We start from the raw sequence: 21,585 nt of genomic DNA on the forward strand, positions 1-21,585 counted from the left end.
AGTACAACACATCAGGTTAGGGAATGATACTTTGAAGGGTACTAGGTCTTAAACTTTTTTGTTTCGACAGTAAGTAGTGACCCCTTCTCAAGAGCATCTAAACATATCATCTTGCTAGAAGGACAAAGAGATTTACTCCTAATAGATGAAGCAACTGAAACCTAGATAAGACATAGAGCTTGACCAATGTCACAGCACTAGCATACAATGCTGGAGGCAGAACTAGAAGGCAGGGCTCTTTACTGTATAGTCTGGCATGGGACTTTCTCCATTAGAACCAAGTAGAGCAAGTTAGTCAGCCTAGTCTGCAGTGGCTTTGTGCTCTGATAGAGGCCAAACCCATCTCATGTCTAATACCTTCTTTGACACGACTCTGCCATATTATTGGATTAACTGCTCTTGGGTCAGTTTATCTGGTCCAGTGAAATATGGCCTGCAGGGCTACTCATGTGTGGCTGGGATGAAGACAGGATGGTTTCCTTTAGAAAGGAATGTGGAGACCAAAGGGAGGGGAGACCCAAACTTTACTTGTATGGTGACCACTTGTATACCTAATTCTGAATTGTTTGTTTGTTTGCTTGTTTTTGAGTTGGCGTCTCATTCTGTCGCCCAGACTGGAGTGCAGTGGCCACTACCAGCCACCGCAGCCTCGACCTGCTGGGCTCCGGCGATCCTTCCACCTCAGCCTTCCAAATAGCTGAAACTACAGGCGCACCCGGCTAATTTTTTGATTTATTGTAGAGATGAGGTTTCGCCAAGTCGCCCAGGCGGGTCTCAAACCCACGGGCTCAGGCAATCCACTCACCTTAGTCTCCCAAGGCGCGGGATTACAGGCTGAGCCACCGAGCCCGGCTCTTAATTCTGAATTGTACTCTACATCTTTTTTTTTTAAAAAAAGGAGTGTGCGTTGAGTAGGTTCTATTACGTCATTAGGAGGCATTAGCTTAGCTCCACGGTTCCACTTACAATTAGCAAATGCTATGGTACTTCATCTTCATTCCTTCTCTGACTCCAGCCACGTTTGTGTAGACAGTTTGTACAAGCTAGACTCACCTTGAACTAACAGTGTCCTATTCTCTGCTCCAGATTTCTCCAATGCCACGGAAGACTACTTGGTCCATTGTAATTGTACCCTAAAGTACAGGGGTTATAACTGTGGTAGGTGAGATTCTAAGTGCCCTTAATATTTTTCTCCCTGGGGTGTACATATCCTGAAAAATCCCTAGGACCATAAAAATGATGGATATGCTCCCATGATTGGGATATGTTACATAACACAGTTGGCCTTAAGATAGGGAAATTGTGCAAGTGAGTCTACACAAGTCCTCTTAAAAGTAGAGTTTTCTCTAGCTAGTAGTAGAAGGGAAAGTCAGAGATTCAAAGCACTAGGAAGATTTGCTGGCTGGAAGATGGAGATGGCCACATAGCAAAGAAATGGGAGCTCAATCTTTATAGCTGCAAGGAACTCAATTTTGCTGAGAAAAATGAGCTTGGAGGTAGATTTTTCTCCAGAACCCTCAGATGAGAACTCAGTCCAGGAAACTCCTTGATTTGAGTGTTTTGCTGTCCTGAGACAAGAACCCAGCCATGCTGTGCTAGATTTCTGACTTACAGAGCAGGGAGCTAATGAAGGTGCATTGGTTTAAGTTGCTAAATTGTGGCAGCAATAGAAAACCAATACAACTTTAGAGGCTTCCTTCAGCCAACAGAAGATGCAGGATAAATGCTCTAGTCTCTCATTCTTCATGTAAACAGTTATGAGGATGCATTTTTTTTATACCTCCTGCGTATTCCCAGCAAAATCAATCCCATATTGCCCTCAACCTTAATAATGTACCCTTATACTGACTTTTCCTCCTTTCTTGTCTCACACTGCTCATTCATGCTGGCTTCCTGAGATCACTTCCAAAACAACCTACTCCCAAGGTCTTCCCTTAGGTACTGCTTTTATGGGGAACACAGCCAAGATAATTGCCACCAGAAGCAACCCTGGAAAACATACCCTTCCTACTAACATCATATTCTTTAAGACATTTACCTATGGTGGGCAGAAATGAGGTACTGGTTAAAGGGGATGCACTGAGTTATTCAGTAGCTCTAGGAATTTCACAATATGGAGTAATGGTATTATTAAAAATGATACAATATTGTTTGCCTTAAAGAAACATAAGATCAGATGCAGTGGCTCAGGCTTATAATTCCAGCACTTTGGGAGACTGAGGCAGGAGGATTGCTTGAACCCAAGAATTTGAGACCGGCCTGAACAAAATAGTGAGATCTTGTCTTCACAAAATTTTTAAAAAAAATTAGCCAAGTGTGCTGGTGTGCACTGTAGTCCCACCTACTTGGGAGGCTGAGGTGAAAGGATTTCCTGAGCCCAGGAAGATGAGTCTGTGGTGAGCTGGGATCATACCACTGCACTCCAACCTGTGAGACAAAGTGAGACTCCAACTTAAAAAAAAAGAAAAGAAAAGAAAGAAAGAGAAAAGGCTCAGGGAAGTCAACTGTAACCTCAAAGCATACTACAAAAACCGGGAGGCATCTATAGCAGTTTTCTCATCTCCAATACTTAGGGAATTCTGATTGTGCTGAAAAGCAGGTCCAGGACTTATTTGTAAAAATGGCAGAGGTAAAAGGAGACTGGATGTTCAGCCTTGACAGGTTTCCAATGCTAAAGTTAAGGCCCTGATAGGTAAAGAGTGAAACCTTGAGTCCTGGGATAAGGACATTTGGGTGGGCACCCCTGAGAATCTTGAGTCCTCAGATTCCCCCTAAACCCTCCATACTAACAGAATAAGTTCTCCTCAGCCCCTCATCCATGCTACAGGAAAGCATCTATTTCTTACTTGGAGACCATGGAAAGATATCATCTGAGGTAGAGATGGACAGTGACAACTGTTACTGCTGGCCTGTTATTAGTTGTGGGATTGATAATTATTTTTGCATTTGGTCCCCCACAGTCTTTTTGAGATTTTAGCACAACGTGGGAATGCTCATGGAATGTGTGCTGTGTGTAACTGCCATGTGTCAGTACTTTTGCATGGACAAAAGTTTGGAAGTCCCTGACACCCAGTCATATAGTATTTGGTGACTGCTGCAGTAGAGTGGCAAATTTGCCTCTGAACATACCTGCAGAGACAATAAAGAGTTGAATCTTGCGAATGACGAATTCTTAGTGTCCATGAGATTGAAACAAAGCAGTTGCTCCAGTCTCACTATTTCTCATGCAAAGATGTGAGAGGAATTCCTGCAGTGGTGTTAATAATTACTATTAAATGTTGGGGCAGATGACATTTTCCAATTTACCCCTACATTAAAAACAACAAAGGCCTCTGGAAGGAGACCAAAATGGAATAGAGTAAGCAGCGGTTTCACATGGGACAAAACTACACCATGATCCCAGTACCACTAAAAATTTTTGTTTGTCTCTTTTGGCCATATCTATAACTCTATGGATAGTTATAAAATGCTAGTATTAGAAGATTAAAGATTTGGGCAGCAAAATATAGCTATGATATAATATAGTATGGATCTGTGTGAAGCCAATGAATTAATCAGCTTTCTAAATTTAAAGGGTCTTTCCACTGACAGCCTAGGAACCTCTCTGGGTTACTATTTCCCCATGAGAACAATAAGTTTGGAGGTCATGCATTCCAGTAGCTGGGAATCTGTAACAGTCACTCAGTTAGTCACCAGATTCCTCACAGCAGCCTTCACGTCCTTGTTCCTCAGGCTGTAGATGATGGGGTTAAGCATGGGGGTCACCACCCCATAGAAGAGGGAGATGAGCTTGTCTGCAAGGTCCTGCTTCTCTGCCCCCAGCGCGTCCTTAGACTTGGGCTTCCCGTACATGAAGAGGATGGTCCCGTAGAAGACGACCACGACGGTGAGGTGGGCAGAGCAGGTGGAGAAGGCCTTTTTTCTCCCCTCGGCCGAGGGTATCCTCAGGATGGTGGCAATGATGAAGACATAGGAGACAAAAATAAAGAGAACTGGAATTGCAAGAAAGATCATGTTGGCTACAACCATGCTGATCACATTGATGGAGATGTCGGCACAGGCCAACTTCAGGACAGCCAGGATCTCACAGGTGAAGTGGTTGATGATATTGTCCCCACAGAAGGGCAGCCTCATCGCAAGGGATGTCTGTACTACAGAGTTGGTGATACCAGCTGCCCAGGAGCCAGCAGCCATGGGCACATACACAGCCTTGCTCATGACCATGGGGTACCTAAGAGGATTGCAGATGGCCACATAGCGATCAAATGCCATCATGCTCAGGAGCACACACTCCGTGGCTCCCATGGCAAAGGAGAGAAACATCTGTACTGCACAGGCTGAGAAGGAGATGGTTTTTCTGAGAGTCAGGAAGCTGTCAAGGATGAGCGGGACTGAGGAGGTCGTGTAGCAGATGTCCAGGAAGGAGAGGTTCCCCAGGAAGAAGTACATGGGTGTGTGCAGGTGGGAGTCAAAGAGGGTCACCAGGATGAGGACTCCATTGCCCAGCAGGATCACCAGGTACATCAGCAGGATGAGCACGAAGAATGTTTTCTCCAGCTTTGGGTGGGCAGAGAGGCCCAGGAGAATGAATCCCATCACAGGGGAGGTCTCATTGGATCTGACCATGATGTATCTACTTTGTCCTGGCAGGAACTCAGAAGGTCAAACCCAGCATTCTCTTATTCCAAAAGTGCCTAGAAAGCCAGGCAAAGATTCTTGCTCTGCTAAGCAACTGGAGAATAGTCCTGATAATTTATTGTTCATCTCTATGGGGTTCTAGGAACAATTTACACAGATTAATATTTAACTTCTGCTCTCAGTGAGTACAAATCAGTTAATTTGGATGACCTCTCTTGCAGATGATAATTGACAACTGAAAAAAAATCTGTGTAAAGCATTGGAGAGGTAATAAGAACATGAGGAATCATAGGGTCATGATTCTTGCAGAAATATGAACTCAGAGAAGTAGGTCCAGTATTTGGGGTTGTGTTTCAGCTAGGACATTTGTAGCTTCTGGAAGGGGACACTGAGAGGCTCATGGAGATGAGGAGCAGTTTTGAGGTACAAGAGCCCCTTGAAGAGCCCCCTAACTAAATTTCTTCCTTTGGGATGGGATCTCAAAGGGCAGTGTCATAGGAATAAAGGCAGATCAGAAGAAAACAGACATTTACAAGTGCTGTAGTTAAGGTTCAAATCTTCTCAAGCCCTGAAATTGAATTGAGGTGGTCCCAGATTTTGGATGCTCCCAAATACCTAACAAAAACAGACATAAATCCACTCTGAAGAAAGGTAACATCCCCTCAGTCTCTATATCATTTCTACCAGTAATTTTGCAAACACAATATCTGGGACACATTACAAAAGAACAAGGCACACAAGGAGACAAGATAACATAAAGAAAAACTGACAGAAAAAAAGCAGCAACAGAAAATAAAGCAGCTCTTTCTTCAGGGCAGTTTGGCACCAAGAGGAGGGTGCTCTGGTGACACCTGCTGAGGGAGTCAGCCCAGGTCACCTTGACAAAGTGCCAAGGTCTTAACATCCTGCCAATCCTTTTATACATTTGGGGCAGCAAGTGGGCCCTTATGCACCATGACCAGGTTAAACGAGCATTTTTGACAGAGCCTTCTCTCCTCTCTTCATTCCCCATTGCCTGCACCAGAGGCACCGACTTGTTCCTGAGACTCTTCACAGCGCTCTGGACCCTGCTCTGTTAGTTCTCTCTCTCTCTCTTTTTTTTTTTTTACTGGGAAGGTTACATCTCTGACAAGATTCTTTTATTTTCCAAACTTTAGTTAGGCTCTTGAACCTTTTCCTATGTACTTACGTGTAAAATTCAGTTTTAGCAAAGAACCCTTCTAAGTCGGTTTAGCAAGAACCCCTCATCCTCAATATCTGATCATCCTCAATATCTATCATGTGATGTCTGATCACTCTGGCCTGTCTTCAGCAAGAATCCTATTAGGTTGGTTTAGTTGGAATGCCCTTATCCCTGATGTTTTCTCTTAGGAATTTTCCATCTCACCCTCCTTCTTGGCTATAAATTCCCTGCTTGCCCATGCTGAATTTGAAATTGAGCCCAATCTCTCTCCTCCACTGTAAAATCCCATGGCGGTGGTTTCTATACCTATTGAGATGGTCCTGAATAAAGTCTGCTTAACCATGCTTTAAAAAGTACCAGTGAATAATTTTTTCTTGGACACTCCCCAGACTTTTAAATGCTCTTCAAACTAGTATTTGTTCTAGACTAGTAAAAAAAATTTTAGGAACCATCAAGAAAGTAAAGAGATAACCCACAGGATGGAAAAAAGATTTGCAAATTATGCATATGGCAAAGGCCTAACATCCAGGATCTACCAGGAACTTAAATGAAATGAAAGGAAAAAAACAAAAACCCCATTAAAAAGTGGGCAAAGGACATGAACAGACGCTTCTCAAAAGAAGACATACAAGCAGCCAAAAGACACAAATGTTCAGCCTCACTATTCAGCAGATAAATGCAAATCAAAAGTACAATGAGATACTACCTAACTTCAATAAGAATGGCTAACATTAATGAGTCAAAAAACTACAGGTGCTGGCACTGATGCAGAGAAAAGGGAATGCTTCTATGCCGTTAGTTCAACCTCTATGGAAAACACTGTGGCAAGTCCTACCAGAACTAAAAATTGACATTTCATACGATTCAGCAATCCTGCTCCTGGGAATACACCCAGAGGAACATAAATTGTGCTACCAAAAAGACACCTGCACACACATGTTTATGGCTGCACTATTCACAATAGTGAAAACATGGAGCCAACCATGTTGCCCATCAAAAGTGAACTGGATAAAGAAAGTGTGGCACATATCCACGATGGAGTATTACACAGCCATAAAGAAAAACAAAATCATAGACTTCACGGCAACTTGGATGGAATTGGAGACCATAATACTAAGTGAACTGTCACAGAAACAAATAACTGAATACCACATATTCTCACTCATAAGTGGGCCCTGAACACTAGTCACATTAGCAGAAGGGTGGGAGGAGGTTGGAGGGTACCTGATAACACAAAGTGTACCTGGTTCACTACTGGGGGGTGAGGGGCCAGTTAGAAGCCCAAACTTCACCTGCATGCAGCCTACTTAATGTAGTTAATCCTCACTTGTACCCCACAACTCTATAATAAAATTTTAAAAATTTGTAGGTAACTTTGAGGACGTTGGACATTCAGTTTTGTTTGTACTGTATCTAAAATGAGCCTTATGAACCATCCAGGTCTTGGTAATTCAGCCCCTTCCTTTCAGTAATCCAGCCCCTTCCTCAGTTGTTGCAGGGGCACTCCCTGGCTAGTGAGTTCTAAGACACTCCTATGCTGCTGCTTAGTGCATTATAACTGTGACCAAGTAGTGCCATAACTTAAGTTACCAGATATTTATTGGGCATAATAATTCTGGGTTGGACATAATTCTAGATGCTAGGGACATAGCAATTAAAGGCATAGCCCCTGACCTTAAAGAGTTCAAAAATCTAGTGAGGAAATAGTCCTGCAAACAAATAATTACATCATCAGCATCAACAGCCATAGCAATTATTCTAATACTAAGAATGACAGGCTTTAGCAATCTGGTCTTTTTCCAATGTAGAAAGCCCCTTACTGCCTTTCTGATAGTCCTGGAGCCTAGGCTGAGTGAGGTGAGGTTCTTTACCTCCTGGTGAGGCTCATTTTATTTTGAAATAGTTACCCTTTGATACTGAGCTGAAATCTTTCTCCTTGCAATTTCTGCCTGGCCTGTCTCCTGGAGCCCCAAAAGGCAGTTAATTCTTCTTCCACAGACAACCCTCCAAATATCCAGAACTAACATGGTTTCAGCAAAAAGATAAATAAAAATAAATCTCTCCCTTTCTCTTAGGGATTTAAAAAATAGATATAGCTTTCAGAGGAAAATGTATCATCCAGGAATTGACTACAAAGACTGATACTGAGAATGGTCTCCAAGCTTGAAGATGACTGAGTTGTCCAAGACACATTGCAGCCTGTGGTGTGTGTGCTGGGCAGTACATTAGTCCCCAGCTGGGTTTTCAGTCTATGTTGGCCAGCCAATTTTACTCTCCAAGAACCTGGATCACATGAAGAAAATATTCCCTGTATATCATCATCATCAGTTCCAGAAAAACACTATAATTGCCGGACTTTGTACTCTATGAAATGAGAAAAAGCCCAACAATATTAACCAAGAAAGGACAACTGAGTTTGAGAAGACCCCTAGCTGTGTGGTCCCTGGAAAGCCCTCTTTTCCTCTGTACAATGATAGAGTGAAGCTGAATGATCTTAGATACTCTTGCAGCTTGATGAGTCTATCTGATTCTGTGAGAAGAATATTATACCGATGAAAGGGCTTCCTATCTCCACTCCTGAAGCCCCTATTCCATTACAATCAAGTCTGGTGATAAAAATGTAGCCGGACTAATGAAACCTTTGGTATTCCTTTCATCAAAACTTGCACTTACCTTTATCAGAAACTTGGTGAGCAAGAATGATTAGTTTTCCAAGGGTTGGACTGAGGCCACATGTCAGAAATAGTGACACTGGGTCTGAAGCACCAGGGTGAGGGCTCAGAACACATGGCAGGTGAAGGCTCCTCTCCCCTCCACCTGCCTCATGTGCTTGGAGCACAATCTCCAAAGGACTGGCCATTACCCTTAGAAGATGATTTAAATTCCAGCTTGTTCTTTTGGAACATTGTAGTCCCTGAAGTCATTTAAAGTTTGGAAAATGAGTTGTACTCAGTTTAGAAAGTTTCTATCCTTCTGGGATAACATCCCTAAGATCCAATTATGCTGGAGGCACTGGAAAAAGTTTGCTGCCTTCTTCTCCTCCCCCTCCTTTTCTCTCTCCTTCCTTCCTTCCTTCCCTCCCTCATTTTCTTTCTCCCTCCCTCTCCTCCCCTTCTTCTTGCCTTGTCTCCCTTCTTTCTCTCTGAACATCATACTCTTATTAACAGAGTCCAACAACCTTCCAGTCAGTGATTTCATCATTTATTAAACCCCCAAGTCTTTTCTTCTGTACTGAAGTTAAGCCCCATCATCCACAGTCTGTGTTTACACAGTGGTTTTGGGTGTCTGAGTAAAAGGTTTATACTCTTCCTCTGAATTTTCGTCTCATTTAATCTTGATTAAATACCTTGAAACAATCTGCTCTGCATCAATCCTCACCGGACATCCAACAAAGTTACTGTCCTCTCAGATTCCCATGGTCTATGCGTGTGTTCTGAGCCTGATGGACTGTAACTAAGGACAGTGATGGGTCCAGAAAATGGGCACATGTCCTTATTCAGCAAGCAATGAGTGAGTACATACTCCATAAAAGACAGACGTGTGCAGGATAACCCAGGATCTCTGCTTTCTGGGAGTGCACCCTTTAGTGGCCAAAGAGAGGCACATGAAAAACTACAGTTGACCCTTGAACAATATGGGGGTTTGGACACCAACCCCATGAAGTCAAAAATCCACATATAACTTTTGACTCCCCCAAAATTTAACTACTAATGGCCTTCTGTGACTGGAAACGTTATCGATTACATAAACAGTCTATTAACATATTTTGTATGCTATATGTATTACAGATTGTATTCTTACAATAAAGTAATCAAGAGGAGAAAAGAAATTAAGAAAGCCCTAAGGAAAAGAAAATATATTTACTATTTATTGAGTGGAGTGGGTCCTCACAAAAGTCTTCAACCTCATCGTCTTCATGTTGAGGAGGAGGAGGAAGAGGAGGGGTTGTTCTTGCTGTTTCTGGGGTGGAGGAGGTAGAAGGGGAAGCAGGAGAGGCAGGCACACTCAGTGTATCTTTATCATCGTTTCTGTCTGATTTTTAGCTTTTTTATTTTTCTAAAAATATTTATATATGGTACCAATCCTTCTTCCAAGATTTGCCTTAGTTTCAGTGACTGCGTCATGCCATAAATGAAGGCAAAGGGAGACTTTCTGGGTTATTTTGAGTCAGAATCGCACTCTGTCACCCACGCTGGAGTACAATGACACACTCGCGTTCACCTCAGCCTTGACCAGCCGGGCTCAGGCGATCCTTCCATCTCAGTCTTCTAAATAGGTGGAACTATAGGCGCCATGCCACCACATCCAGCTAATTTTTTAAAAAATTTGTTATAGAGACGAGGTTACACCAGGTTGCCCAGGCTGGTCTTGAACCCTGGACACAAGCAATCCTCTCGCCTCGGCCTCTCAAAGTGCTGGGATTACAGGCTTGAGACACCAAACCTGGCCTCAAAGGCAGTCTTAAATAATTGAAATCCTTGCTGTCAGATTGTCTAATGTCAGTTTGTTTTCTGGCACTACGTCTTCTTCCTTATTGCCTGGCATTGATTTGGAAGAACTCATGTCATCAAGTCATCTTCCGTTAATTCCTCTGATGTGGTGTCTAATAGCTTTTGAACTTTCTCATGATTCATATCTTTAAACCGTTCACTCACCACTTTTTATTGCCACATCCATAATCTCTTTCATGATTCCTTGACTGGCTGTGCCATAAATCCTGTAAAGTCATGCACAGCATCTGGACACAGTTGTTTTTTTTTCCAGTCAGAATTTATTGTTTGGGGCTTGATGGCTTTCACTGCTTTTTGTAAAACATGGTATAATCCAGACTTAGATGGTGTTCTCTCTATTGGGGTTCTCTTCTATAGCATTGACAATTCTTTTTTATAGAACATCATGTGTAATGAGGCCTAAAGGTCCTTACAGCCTCCTGATCCAGAGGATGAATTAGAGACTTGTGTTTGGGGGGTAACTAGACTATTTTAATGCCTTTGGTTTTGAACTCATGGTGTTCTGGGGTTTCAGGGACATTGTCCAATATCAAAATAACTCAGGGACAGAGGATCTATAGAATGAGTGCAGATAACGGGTTCTCATTGTCCTAATCCTCTTGTTGTACAACCCAAAGACTGGCAGCTGGTGTTTATCATTTTCCTTCAAGGCTCGGAGGTGAGTAGCTTTATAGATAGGAAAGCCCTAATCATAAACCTAACTGCATTTGCACAAATCAGCCTATCCTTTCCTGCTTTAAATCCTGGTGCTCACCTCTCTTCCTTATTACTATATGTCCTTCATAGAACTCTTCCCCACCTCCAGAACAGGGCACTTTCATCTGCATTAAAAACCTGTTCAGGCAGATATCCTTTCTCCTCAATGATTTTCCTAATGGCATCTGGGAACTCGTCTGCTGTCGCTTGGTCTGCAGAAGCGGCTTCTCCTATTATCTTGACATTTTTAAAGCCAAATATTTTTCTTAAAATCGGCAAATCATTCTTTGCTGGCACTAAGGTCTCCAGTTTTAGATCCTTCATCTTTCTTTGCTTTAAGCGTCATATAATGACTTCATTTTTTTCTTGAACATGTTAGAATCATATTAGAATGCCTTTCTTACAGCAATCCTGCACCCATGTAAAAGCAGCATTTTTAGTATGAGGTATAAAGGTATTTTGCAAAAAAGGACAAGGTTTTCATGCCCATTGGCATAGTTGCAACCACAGCTTCACACGTTTCTTTTTCTTTTTTATAATGGTCCTTATGCTAAATTCATTTATTTTGAAATGGCAACAACCACAGCTGCAAACCTCCATCTGTGGTACTTATCAAGCAACTCGACTTTTTCTTACAATGTCATGAATTTTATTCTTGGAAGCACTTCCAGCATCACTAGTGGCATTTTGTATGGGTCTGGTGGTGTTATTCAATGTTTACAGTATTGCACTATACACTATGAAAATGGGAGAACTATGAGTGATCACTTTTGACTGCGATTCACAGTTTACTGGCGAGAAGAGCTACTCATAGGAAACTGATTAGCATCACATGGCATTTTAGAGACTACTTGCAACACTTGAGCTCACTGCAACAGTAATGGGAGGTGGCTATAAAATTATTACAGTAGTACAGTATGTATTACAGTGAGTTTTATGCAGTTGTGATTTAATACTACATCATTTATATTTAATACTACATTCATTTACATTTCTCTCTACTGTGAATGGTGCCACATACAATCGGTGTTGGTGTGTGTAAGTTTTAATAAATCTTAACTTTTTATAACAGAGTTGAGCATATTTTATGGGAGTAAATGATAAAATAGACTAGTGTCTACATATATTTTATACGTTCATGACATACCTAACTTTTTTTAATTTTTAAAATATTTCTAGGCTGAGTTTTTTCAAATTGTTGCAAATCTCCAAAACAAAATTTCAATACATTTCTTTGTAAAAACCTGCACGTAAATGGACCCACACAGTTTAAACTCATATTGCTCAAGGTCGATTGTGGTTACCAAACAAGGAAGGCAGTACAGGAACAGTGAGAATGCCCGGGCTGTGGTAAAAGCCCGGAGGGTGGGGCTAGACTTCCTGGAGAAAGTGATTCCAAGGTCTGGGAGTTCTAGAGACGGCTCTCACTGGATCACCAATTGTGCACATCCTCTTTCAGTTCCCACTCAGTGACTTCATTGGTAGCCTGAAATTGGAGATATATATATACCATAGAAACTGGCAAGTGCTATAGATGAGGGCTTTTGGGCCTGGAGAGTTGGCTGTGAAATGTCTACCAGCACACCATAAGGATGGATGAGTTGGCAGTTTGCCTGCTGAAGGGAAGTGGGGAAGCATCCCAAGTATAAGAGGCTTCCTAAACAAAGGCACAGGAATGAGAAAGAGCCCCGGGGTGCAATGTTGCTGGACCATAAAGGAGCAAGAACTACTGATGAGAGGGGAGGAAGGGATCAAACCTGAGGTCCGTCTTTGGGGGCATCTTAAAGAGTTGGGACTCTCTCCTGTCGGGGATATGAAGGCACTGGGGGGTTTTAAGCAAAGGTCTGATATGATCCTATTTACATTTTAGGTTGATCATTTTGGGGACAGTGTGGTGGGAAGATTGGGAGCAGGAGGACTAGAGTAAAAAAAATAGGGAAACACTTCAGGCAAGCAAAGATAAGGACGTGAACTGAGGAGTCATAAAAGGGTGGTGAAGACAGGAAGATTCAAGAAATATGTGGTAGATAAAAATCTTAGAGTTTGGCTGGCTATAGCAGACAGGAGAGAGCAAAGAGTCAATATTTCTAACTCAGGTTATGGCTGGATGAAGGTGATACGACTAAGGTAGAGAGTATTGGCCACATTGCTTGTTTTAGGGGAGATGAATTCATTTTGGCGCATGAGATGTTTGAGGGGATTGTGAAACATCGGGGTAGAGATGGAGATGTCTGAGCTGATAAAGGTTCATGACTCATCAACTTACACATGACTTAGAGAGAGTGACTGGAACTCTGGAGACGCTGGGATTGCTTGGCTATCTCTAGATGTAACTCTGTCTGTTCCATTACAAGAAATTGCTGGAGACTTCCTGAAATGCAAATTCATATCTATAGGATTTCCTTGACCTCTGGGCTACTAGGGGCCCAACCGCACTGTAGTGGGAACCCTCTAAGAAGGTGAATCCTAAAGATAGGAAGTAGGTTCCCTGCCAGTAGGAGAGAAGCAGCCCAGAGACCAGAGACCCAGTGAGGTCAACAGAGTTGTGAGCAGTCAAGGATCAAGGGTCAGAGATGGGGACAAACAAGGACTGAAGGAGAAGCCAACAGCAGAGCAGAGGAGTTACAGGCAGCTGCTCTGATCATTCACAAAAAATACTCTCCCTCCATTTATATTCCTAAAAAGAACTCACTGGGACCCCAATCCTGAGAAAAGTCTCGATAGACCAGTGCTTCTCAAGCATTAGCAAGCCTCAGAATCTTCTGGAGGACTTGTTAAAACAGATGGAAAACACATACACACACACACACACACACACACACACACACATACACACACACACACACACACACACACTGCTGGGCTCCACCCCAGTAGGTCTAGTGTGGGGCCCAATAATCTGTATAATTAACCATTTCCCAGGTGATGATGATTCTGCTACCTTCTATAAGTAGCACTTGAGTAGCAAAGGCTAGATTTCTTAGTGTGTGTGGAGTCAGGGTATTGAGATTTGGGATACTACTAAAAATGTTTCTCCTCCTTTTTCCTAACTGCCTAGTGAAGCAAAGCCTAAGACAGATCAGCCAGGGGATATGTGGGTTTTACTTGGTCAAGACAAAGCTTGGTGTGTCTCCTTATTCCATGTAAGTGTTTGTATATGTGTAAATGTGAGTTTGCCAAGGATGAGTGGAGCTGACCAAAGGAATAGTTTGAACCCCAGCAACCAGCACATCTTGGGAAGGTATGTGTTTACTGTGGCCTCTTGAGGTCAAACATAGACATGACAACCCTCGGAATTTACACGGTCTTTGGCCAGATCCCTAGTCTAAAGGTTTCAACCATGCTCAAAAGACAGATCTGTCAGGAATCATGAGAAGTAGCATATTCTCTGTGAAAGTGGAAAAGGACCACTACCACTCTGAGATGAAACTAGGACTGAACTCAAGTAGTATAAGGTCAGAGAAGCAGAACTTTCCTGAAGAGGAGAGAGGGAAGAAGAAGGAGGGAGCAGTTGTCTCCCAGTGAGCTGAGAGGGCCAAAGTTTTGCATCCACATGTCAGGGAGACCACTCCTGCAGGCAAGCACTAAGTGAAGTGAGTGAAACCCCATCCGAATGCTGGGTTACCCAAACAATATTTGCCTGATTTGTGACTTCATTCTAGGATGCCTCACTGCCTGATATCCCCGTGTTCTCTTTCTGAGAAGGTTCCTTGTATTGTTTCCGTGCCGTGTACCATGAGGCACACAAGGATTCACCTGACTGACCCAGGTAGACACCTGACCCAGGGGTAGTCAGCATATAGACTGGCCAATGGCCAGGAGGTGGCCTGTTGACTTACCAAACCCCTCAGATCTGACTCTCAGGGAGCTTGAACTTATAACATGAGGACACAGTCAGCAACTGGTGTAAGGAAAGAAGGAAAGAGAAAGCAGAGCAACACAAGGAGAGAAAGCAGAGAGTAGAAGCCTGATCTGTGGTAGCTGAGATCGTGACGTAGGGAGGAGAGTAGGGGTAATTAGTCCCAACTGGAGCAAGAGAAGCAAGGCCAAGATGGCAGAGCCCTAGAGCACAAGACATAAAGCCTTGTCATAAGCGACCATCAGAAGCCAACTGGATCCCGATTCACTTTCCAGTGCCCATTCACCTGTGAGGCCCAAGTGTACCACTGTTCTTCCATGATCCCCCATGATATCCACCAACACTTGAGGAAACCCAAGTGTGATAAAGGAGTGCCACCTGGCACTTAGAAGGCAAAGGTCAAAGATGGTGGACACCATGAATGCAAGGTGCTTTAGCCCAGTGTAGAAGTGTCCCTCCACCTGCTCACAACCCCAGAATTCTTCTACTACTAGGATCTGTTTTGTCTCACAACACTTCTGACCCAAATGTGTGGGTTATTCCTCACACCAACCAATTCGCTGACTCTTCAGACACCAACTGGGTGTCATATAATTTAATTCTGACACTAGCTATCTGGAGTTAGCACAGACCTTTACAGGTTATGGGCCAAGTCCCAAAAGACTGCCCCCATTCCATCACAAGTCTAGGCTACCCATACGTCTGACCAGCTATAAAGCCAGGGATGTTCCCACAATTCCCTCCTTGGGTTCAATAACTTGCTTAAATGACTCACAAAACTCAGGGAAATACTTTTCTTTCATTTACCAGTTTATTATAAAGGATACAACTCAGGAACAGCCAAAAGGAAGCATTGCATAGGACAAAGTGTGGAGGTAGGGACCCAGGCTTCTATGCCATCTCTGGGTGCATCACTCACCTAGAACATCCATGTGTTCACCAGCCTGAAATCTCTTCAAACTCCTTTGGTTCTGGACTTTTTATGGCAATTCCATTATGTAGGCAAGATTGATTAATTTATTGGCTGCCGAGGACCAGCTTCAGCCGGGTTCAGGGTACCCCAAAGGTGGAGACAGCATCGGCAATTGGGGGGAAGAAGAGAGAAAGAAAGAGACTGAACTCCAGTCTAGTGCAGAAGCGAATGAGGGAATCTGAAGATCAGGTAAAGATCCAGAAGACTGCTAACCAGCAGAGGGATCCAAATCAGTTTCATATTTCTAGCAATATGCTGTTAGGAAGAGGATTATATGAGTTAGTTGACAGTCAACTAATCTTACCCAAGGAAGTTTTACTCCAGGTAAATTCTTGTGCAAGTGAGGCTTGGAAGAAGTTACCTATTAATTCTACCCAGACTGCCTCACTATCTGATCTTAAGCAAAAAACAGATGAAACTTATGAGGAGTTTCTCTCTAGACTTACAACAGCAGTAAATAGAGTAATCTCTAATGCAGAAGCAGCAAATATCCTTATTAAACAGTTGGCTTTTGAGAATGCTAACAGTACTTGCCAAACTTTGATTAGACCGATTAGAAGAACAGGACAATTAACTGATTATATCAGGCAGTGTGCTGATATTAACCCTGCCTTTATGCAGGGTATGGCAATCACTGACGCCGTCTCTACCTTTGGGGTACCCTGAACCTGGCTGGAGCTGGACTCCGGCAATTGGCCCATTGACTTGAACTCAATCTTCAGCCCTCTGCCCTCCCTGAAGGTCAGGGAGTGGGGCTGGATGTTCCAACCCTCTAACCATGTGATTGGTTCCTCTAATAATTAATCCCCATCCTGATGCTAGCTAGGGGCCCATCCAGAGTCACCTCATTAGCATAAACTCAGGTAAGTTTGAAAGAGGCTTACTACAAATAGCAAAAGACACTCCTGTCACCCCATGAATAAGGACATTACAAGGGTTTTAGGAGTTCTGTGCCAGGAACTGGGGGCAAAGATTAAATATGTATTTTTTGTTATATCACAGTATCACATACTCATACCTGCCTTATAGGGTTGTTGGGAGCATTAGATAAGGCAAGATTTGGAAAATAGTTATAATTAATAACAACTCTTAGTAATATTAGTGCCTTACCATTGATCTCAAAGACAACAAATCCAATGGGTTGTAAACCCCTCAACCATAGGAACAATTTCTTAGTCATATCTTTATCTCCAGTAACCAGCCTAGAGCTGGGCATGACAGATGTATAGAAACTGTACACTGAAATGCTGAAATATTAGAAACACCCTACAGCCACTCCTCTACACCCACCCCCAGTCCTTCAGGCTCGCCTCCTTACTTTCTCCATGGCTGTCTTCCCGTTTTCAAAATTTGGTGTGTCAAGGAGGAAACGTGTGTCTTTCCCTTCTAGCCATCTTAGGTTTGATGGCTGGAGCCCCTGTAAGAACAGACAGATTGACATGATAAGTCATACAAACGTATCCAGTAACATTTTACCTGACACAGGAGCCTTCATAAGGAAATGTAGACCTGAAGAAACAGTTAAAACTGAGTCTTTTTAAAATAGGTTTGAACGGAAAGCAGCAAGGTATGATAGGGTAGAATGGAATGAGCTAAGTGTAGTAAACTGGGGGAAACAGCCCTATGTCTTTGGCCTCCCTATGTCTTTGGAGATAAAGGCAGAGGAAGGGTAGCTCTCACGTGGGGCTCTTATGACCTGCATCGGAGAAGGTTAGAACATCCCTCCTAGATTTTATGACCTGCATCCAGGGAGAAGGGCAGGGGTAGGTCAGAGAGACCATCTTGTACATATTGATTCTCTAAATCCTTCAGCTTAAAATACTCAATATGCAAACATGCCATATTCTAGGGTATCGTGTCCTGAACCTGCCAGTTATCTTAGCCATTACTGAGTCTTCTCTCTTGCATCTCTTGTCCATCCTGTTATTTTCATCCTGGTCTATTTTCATACCCTTCTCCTACACCCAGCCTCCTGGATAGCTTTGTGGCATTTGTGTCATGCCTTAGTCTGCAGATAATTCCACTCTGCCGAGCATTCTTTGAAGACAAACACCTATTTCTGGTCATCATGTCCTACATCCATTTGGATTCTTTGGTGCCTGACACAAGATCCAGCGTGTGTGACATGTTTATAGCATAGAGCTTGCTCAGAGTGATGGGCAGGCTGGAAGGGGAGAAAGAGGGCAGAGAGAGAGAGAGAGAGAGAGAGAGAGAGAGAGAGAGAGAGAGAGAGAGAGAGAGAGAGCGCTGTGTCACTGTGTGGAGTGAAAGAGATGCCTGGGTGGCCCGGGAATCTATGTGACCCAAAGTTCCTGAGAATATTTGAATCACTGAGACCCAGCTCTTTTCTCCTTCTAGGCTCTTTGAAGGTCAGGGACAGAGCCACCTTGAACCACTCATTGTGATCAAAACCCAGGGGAAATCAGAGTACCTGGCACCAGCAAGCTTTCTATGTTGAGGTTTCCTTGTAGGGAGAGGAAGTTTTGGATAGATTTCCACAGCATTGCCTAATTGGATCTATGGAGTGAAATCTAAACTCAGCCTCTCATCAAACCTTAAATTGCTTCTGGGATAGAACCAGGCCCTGAAGCAACTTGGTCCTAAATTCCTGAGAGAGTCTTTATGGGACCTTCTGGAGAGCAGTGTGGAGCACAGAGAAGAGAGGGTGCTGGGCAGGGCTTGCCACCTCACCCTGGAGTGCAGCCCTCTCCAGGCTGGGTCTCTGGGCTGAGCCTCAGGCTTGAGAATCAGCTTTTGTCTGCTTGTCTCACTGAGCCCAAGTCAGGCAAGGACTTCTGTACCTTGGACCTCTCTACATGCATTTTGAGACCCCAGGAAGTGAGACAACAGCTAAAGAGTATATGCCCATGTCATGAGTGTATACCCTGTGTTGCTGGGGCAGCTCTGAGAGATATGGCCTCCATCACCTGCTTGGTTATGACTGGGTAGCACCCAGAAGGGCAGGTGACAACAGAACCAGTCACCTGTCTTGACCTTGGTAAACTGACTTCCTCCTCACTCCACTGGCCTGCAAGCAATGGATGCAGCCTAGACTGAACCCTAAACTGGGTAAGCACTGGATGACCTCTATGGCCAGTTCTCCACCAACTGGGAGGAAAGAAAAGAGGCTGTGGGCAAAAGAATCCGGGGGAAGGGGCTAGGGGTGGTATTGGGTTGGGGGATGAGACAACTTTTTCCAAAGCTCTGAAGGCTGCAACTTTGGCAAGGTAACGGGCATGTCTGAAAAGAGCCAAGAAGACATACTCAGGGTTAGCGGAAGAAGGAAGACGTTAGAAAAAGGCATATTTGGGGTCCCTGAAGAACTCTTAACAACCTAGGCTTTCTGACATCAACATTGCTCTTCTAAAATGTTTAAGCAGAGGCTGAGAAATCATTTATTAAAGAGAGTATTCCTGCGACAGTCAGCTTAGGAATGGGGACTGAAGATTCTGTATCTCTGAAGCCTCAGATTCCGTATCTCTAATACTAAAAGGAGCTTTTCTCTCAAAACATCTCTCCATCTCTTAATTCCTGATATCCTGAAATAGCCTCTTCAGGACATTATGCTATTACATAATTAGATGAAAGCACCCTTTCTTCAGGTCCATGTGCTATTCACAAACCTCCCTTCTGACCTAAGTTTCCCCACCTTTAAACTGAGAGGAAATGAAATAGATCAGTGATTCCCAAGGCTGACATACCTCGGAAGTACATGGGGAGTTTTACTTAAAAAATAAAACAAACAAAACAAAAACAGATTGCCAGGACAATCTGCAAAGGTATTTTGTTAAATTTTAAAATGTCTCCTTTATTGCACAAGATCAAGTTAGTTGTTCAGTTATAGAATGAAACGCTATGAAAGAGAGTGATAGGAATAAAACAATATTTTAACAGATGTCTAGAACACACTGTGTATATTATGTTTGATTATTTTAAATGATGAAGGAATTAAATGCAAATACTAAACCTATATTGAAAAGAGTCAAATTGTCAAGACTTCCACTGGTTCAGCAACGTCACTGTATATATTGATTATTAAGTTGGAATTTTAGAACTGCTGATTGTTTGTTACTATTTATAGCATTTCAGTTAGACCTATATTTACTTATTTTCTTTGACATTTAAGGATTTTTTTACTTTTAAAGATTTTTACATTCATATTCACTCTCAAATGTTCTTCATAAGATCATCAAATGCTTTCAGTTTAGAAAACTATTATTCCTATTTCAGAGACAAACAAACCAAAATATAACAATGCCAAAGAGATTGTGAAAAGGTATTTTTAACCAGCACCCAGGTAGCTATTTGGTAGCCAGCTTCAGGCCATTTTGGGCACCCTGTGGCTGGGCCTGATGACATCTGTGTTCTGAATCTCTTTGGCAGTGATGATATGGAATTGTGATGGTATGGAATTTGGTATTCTAGGAAGTGGAGAAGGTTTGGATATGGTGTGGAATTTGGTATTCTAGAAAGTTGAGAAGGTTTGCATGTGAGCATGTGTTCCAGCCCTCCTAATGGCATTAATGGGAATGGCATTTCTCTCTAATTTGATATGGGTGTGACTCACAGCCCCACTCAGTCCAGGCTGGGGATGTGAATTATGAGTGGGCGACAGAGTGAGACTCCAACTCAAAAAAAAATTGAGAAACTTAAAAAAAGCAAAATACCCGCTGAACACTCTCTTCTAACTATTTTGAAGTATACAGTGAGTTATTGCTGACGATAGTCACCCCACTGTGCACTAGAACACCAAAACTTACTCTTATCTAACTGTAACTTTGTACCTGTTCACCAACCAATCCGCATCCTGTCCCCCTTCCCATTGCACTCTCCCTAGCCTCCGGTAACCACTAGTCGACTCGGCTTCTAGGAGAGCAACTTTCTTAGATTTCATGTATGAGTGAGATTGTGTGGGGTTTGTTCTTCTGTGCTTGGCTTATTCTACTTAACATAATGTCCTCGAGGTGCACCCATACTGTTGCAAATGATAGGATTTTATTTTTTATGGCTGAAAAGGATTCCATTGTGTAAATACATCACTTTTTCTTTTCTTTTCTTTTTTTTTAGTTGGAGTCTCACTCTGTTGCCCCGACTGGAGTGCAGTGGCATGCTTCCGGCCACCGCAGCCTCAACCTGCTGCGCTCCGGTGATCCTTCCGCCTCAGTCTTCCGAGTAGCTGGAACTACAGGCACGCACTACCATGCCCGGCTAATTTTTTGATTGATTGTAGAGATGAGGGCTCGCCAAATTGCCCAGGCGGGTCTCGAACCCGCGGGCTCAGGCAATCCACTCACCTCAGCCTCCCAAAGCGTGGGATTACAGGCTGAGCCACTGAGCCTGGCTTCTTTACCCATTCCTCTGTGGACAGACACTTAGACTGATTCCTTATCTTGGCTATTGTGAAGAGTGTTGCAATAAACACAGGAGTGCAGATATCTCTCCAGTGTATTGATTTCATTTCCTTTGAATCTATATCCAATAGTGCGATTGCTGGATCATATGGTAATTCTATGTACAATTGTTTGAGGAGACCCCACATTGTTGTCCATAATGGCTGTACTAATTTACATTTCCACCAGCACCACCTAGGAGTTCTCCTTTCTCCATGTTCTCACTAGCATTTTTTGTGTTTTTCATAATAACCATTCTGGGATGAGGTGATATCTCACTGGGGGCTTGATTTGCATTTCCCTGATGATTAGTGATGTTGAGCATTTAAAAAATA

The 21,585-nt window shown here is 43.0% G+C and overlaps 1 protein-coding gene across 1 annotated transcript; it reads right to left on the minus strand.

Moving 5' to 3' along the window:
- Positions 1–3,681: 3,681 nt before the first annotated feature.
- Positions 3,682–4,627, minus strand: LOC103273405 (olfactory receptor 13C7). Its single transcript, XM_008070824.1, has one exon. The coding sequence runs from the start codon at positions 4,624–4,626 to the stop codon at positions 3,682–3,684; it is 945 nt and encodes a 314-aa protein (XP_008069015.1). The 5' UTR covers position 4,627.
- Positions 4,628–21,585: the final 16,958 nt, after the last annotated feature.

The sequence above is a fragment of the Carlito syrichta genome, unplaced genomic scaffold, assembly GCF_000164805.1.
Source record: "Carlito syrichta isolate Samal-C Ts95f unplaced genomic scaffold, Tarsius_syrichta-2.0.1 Scaffold314025, whole genome shotgun sequence".
Taxonomy (NCBI): Eukaryota; Metazoa; Chordata; class Mammalia; order Primates; family Tarsiidae; genus Carlito; species Carlito syrichta.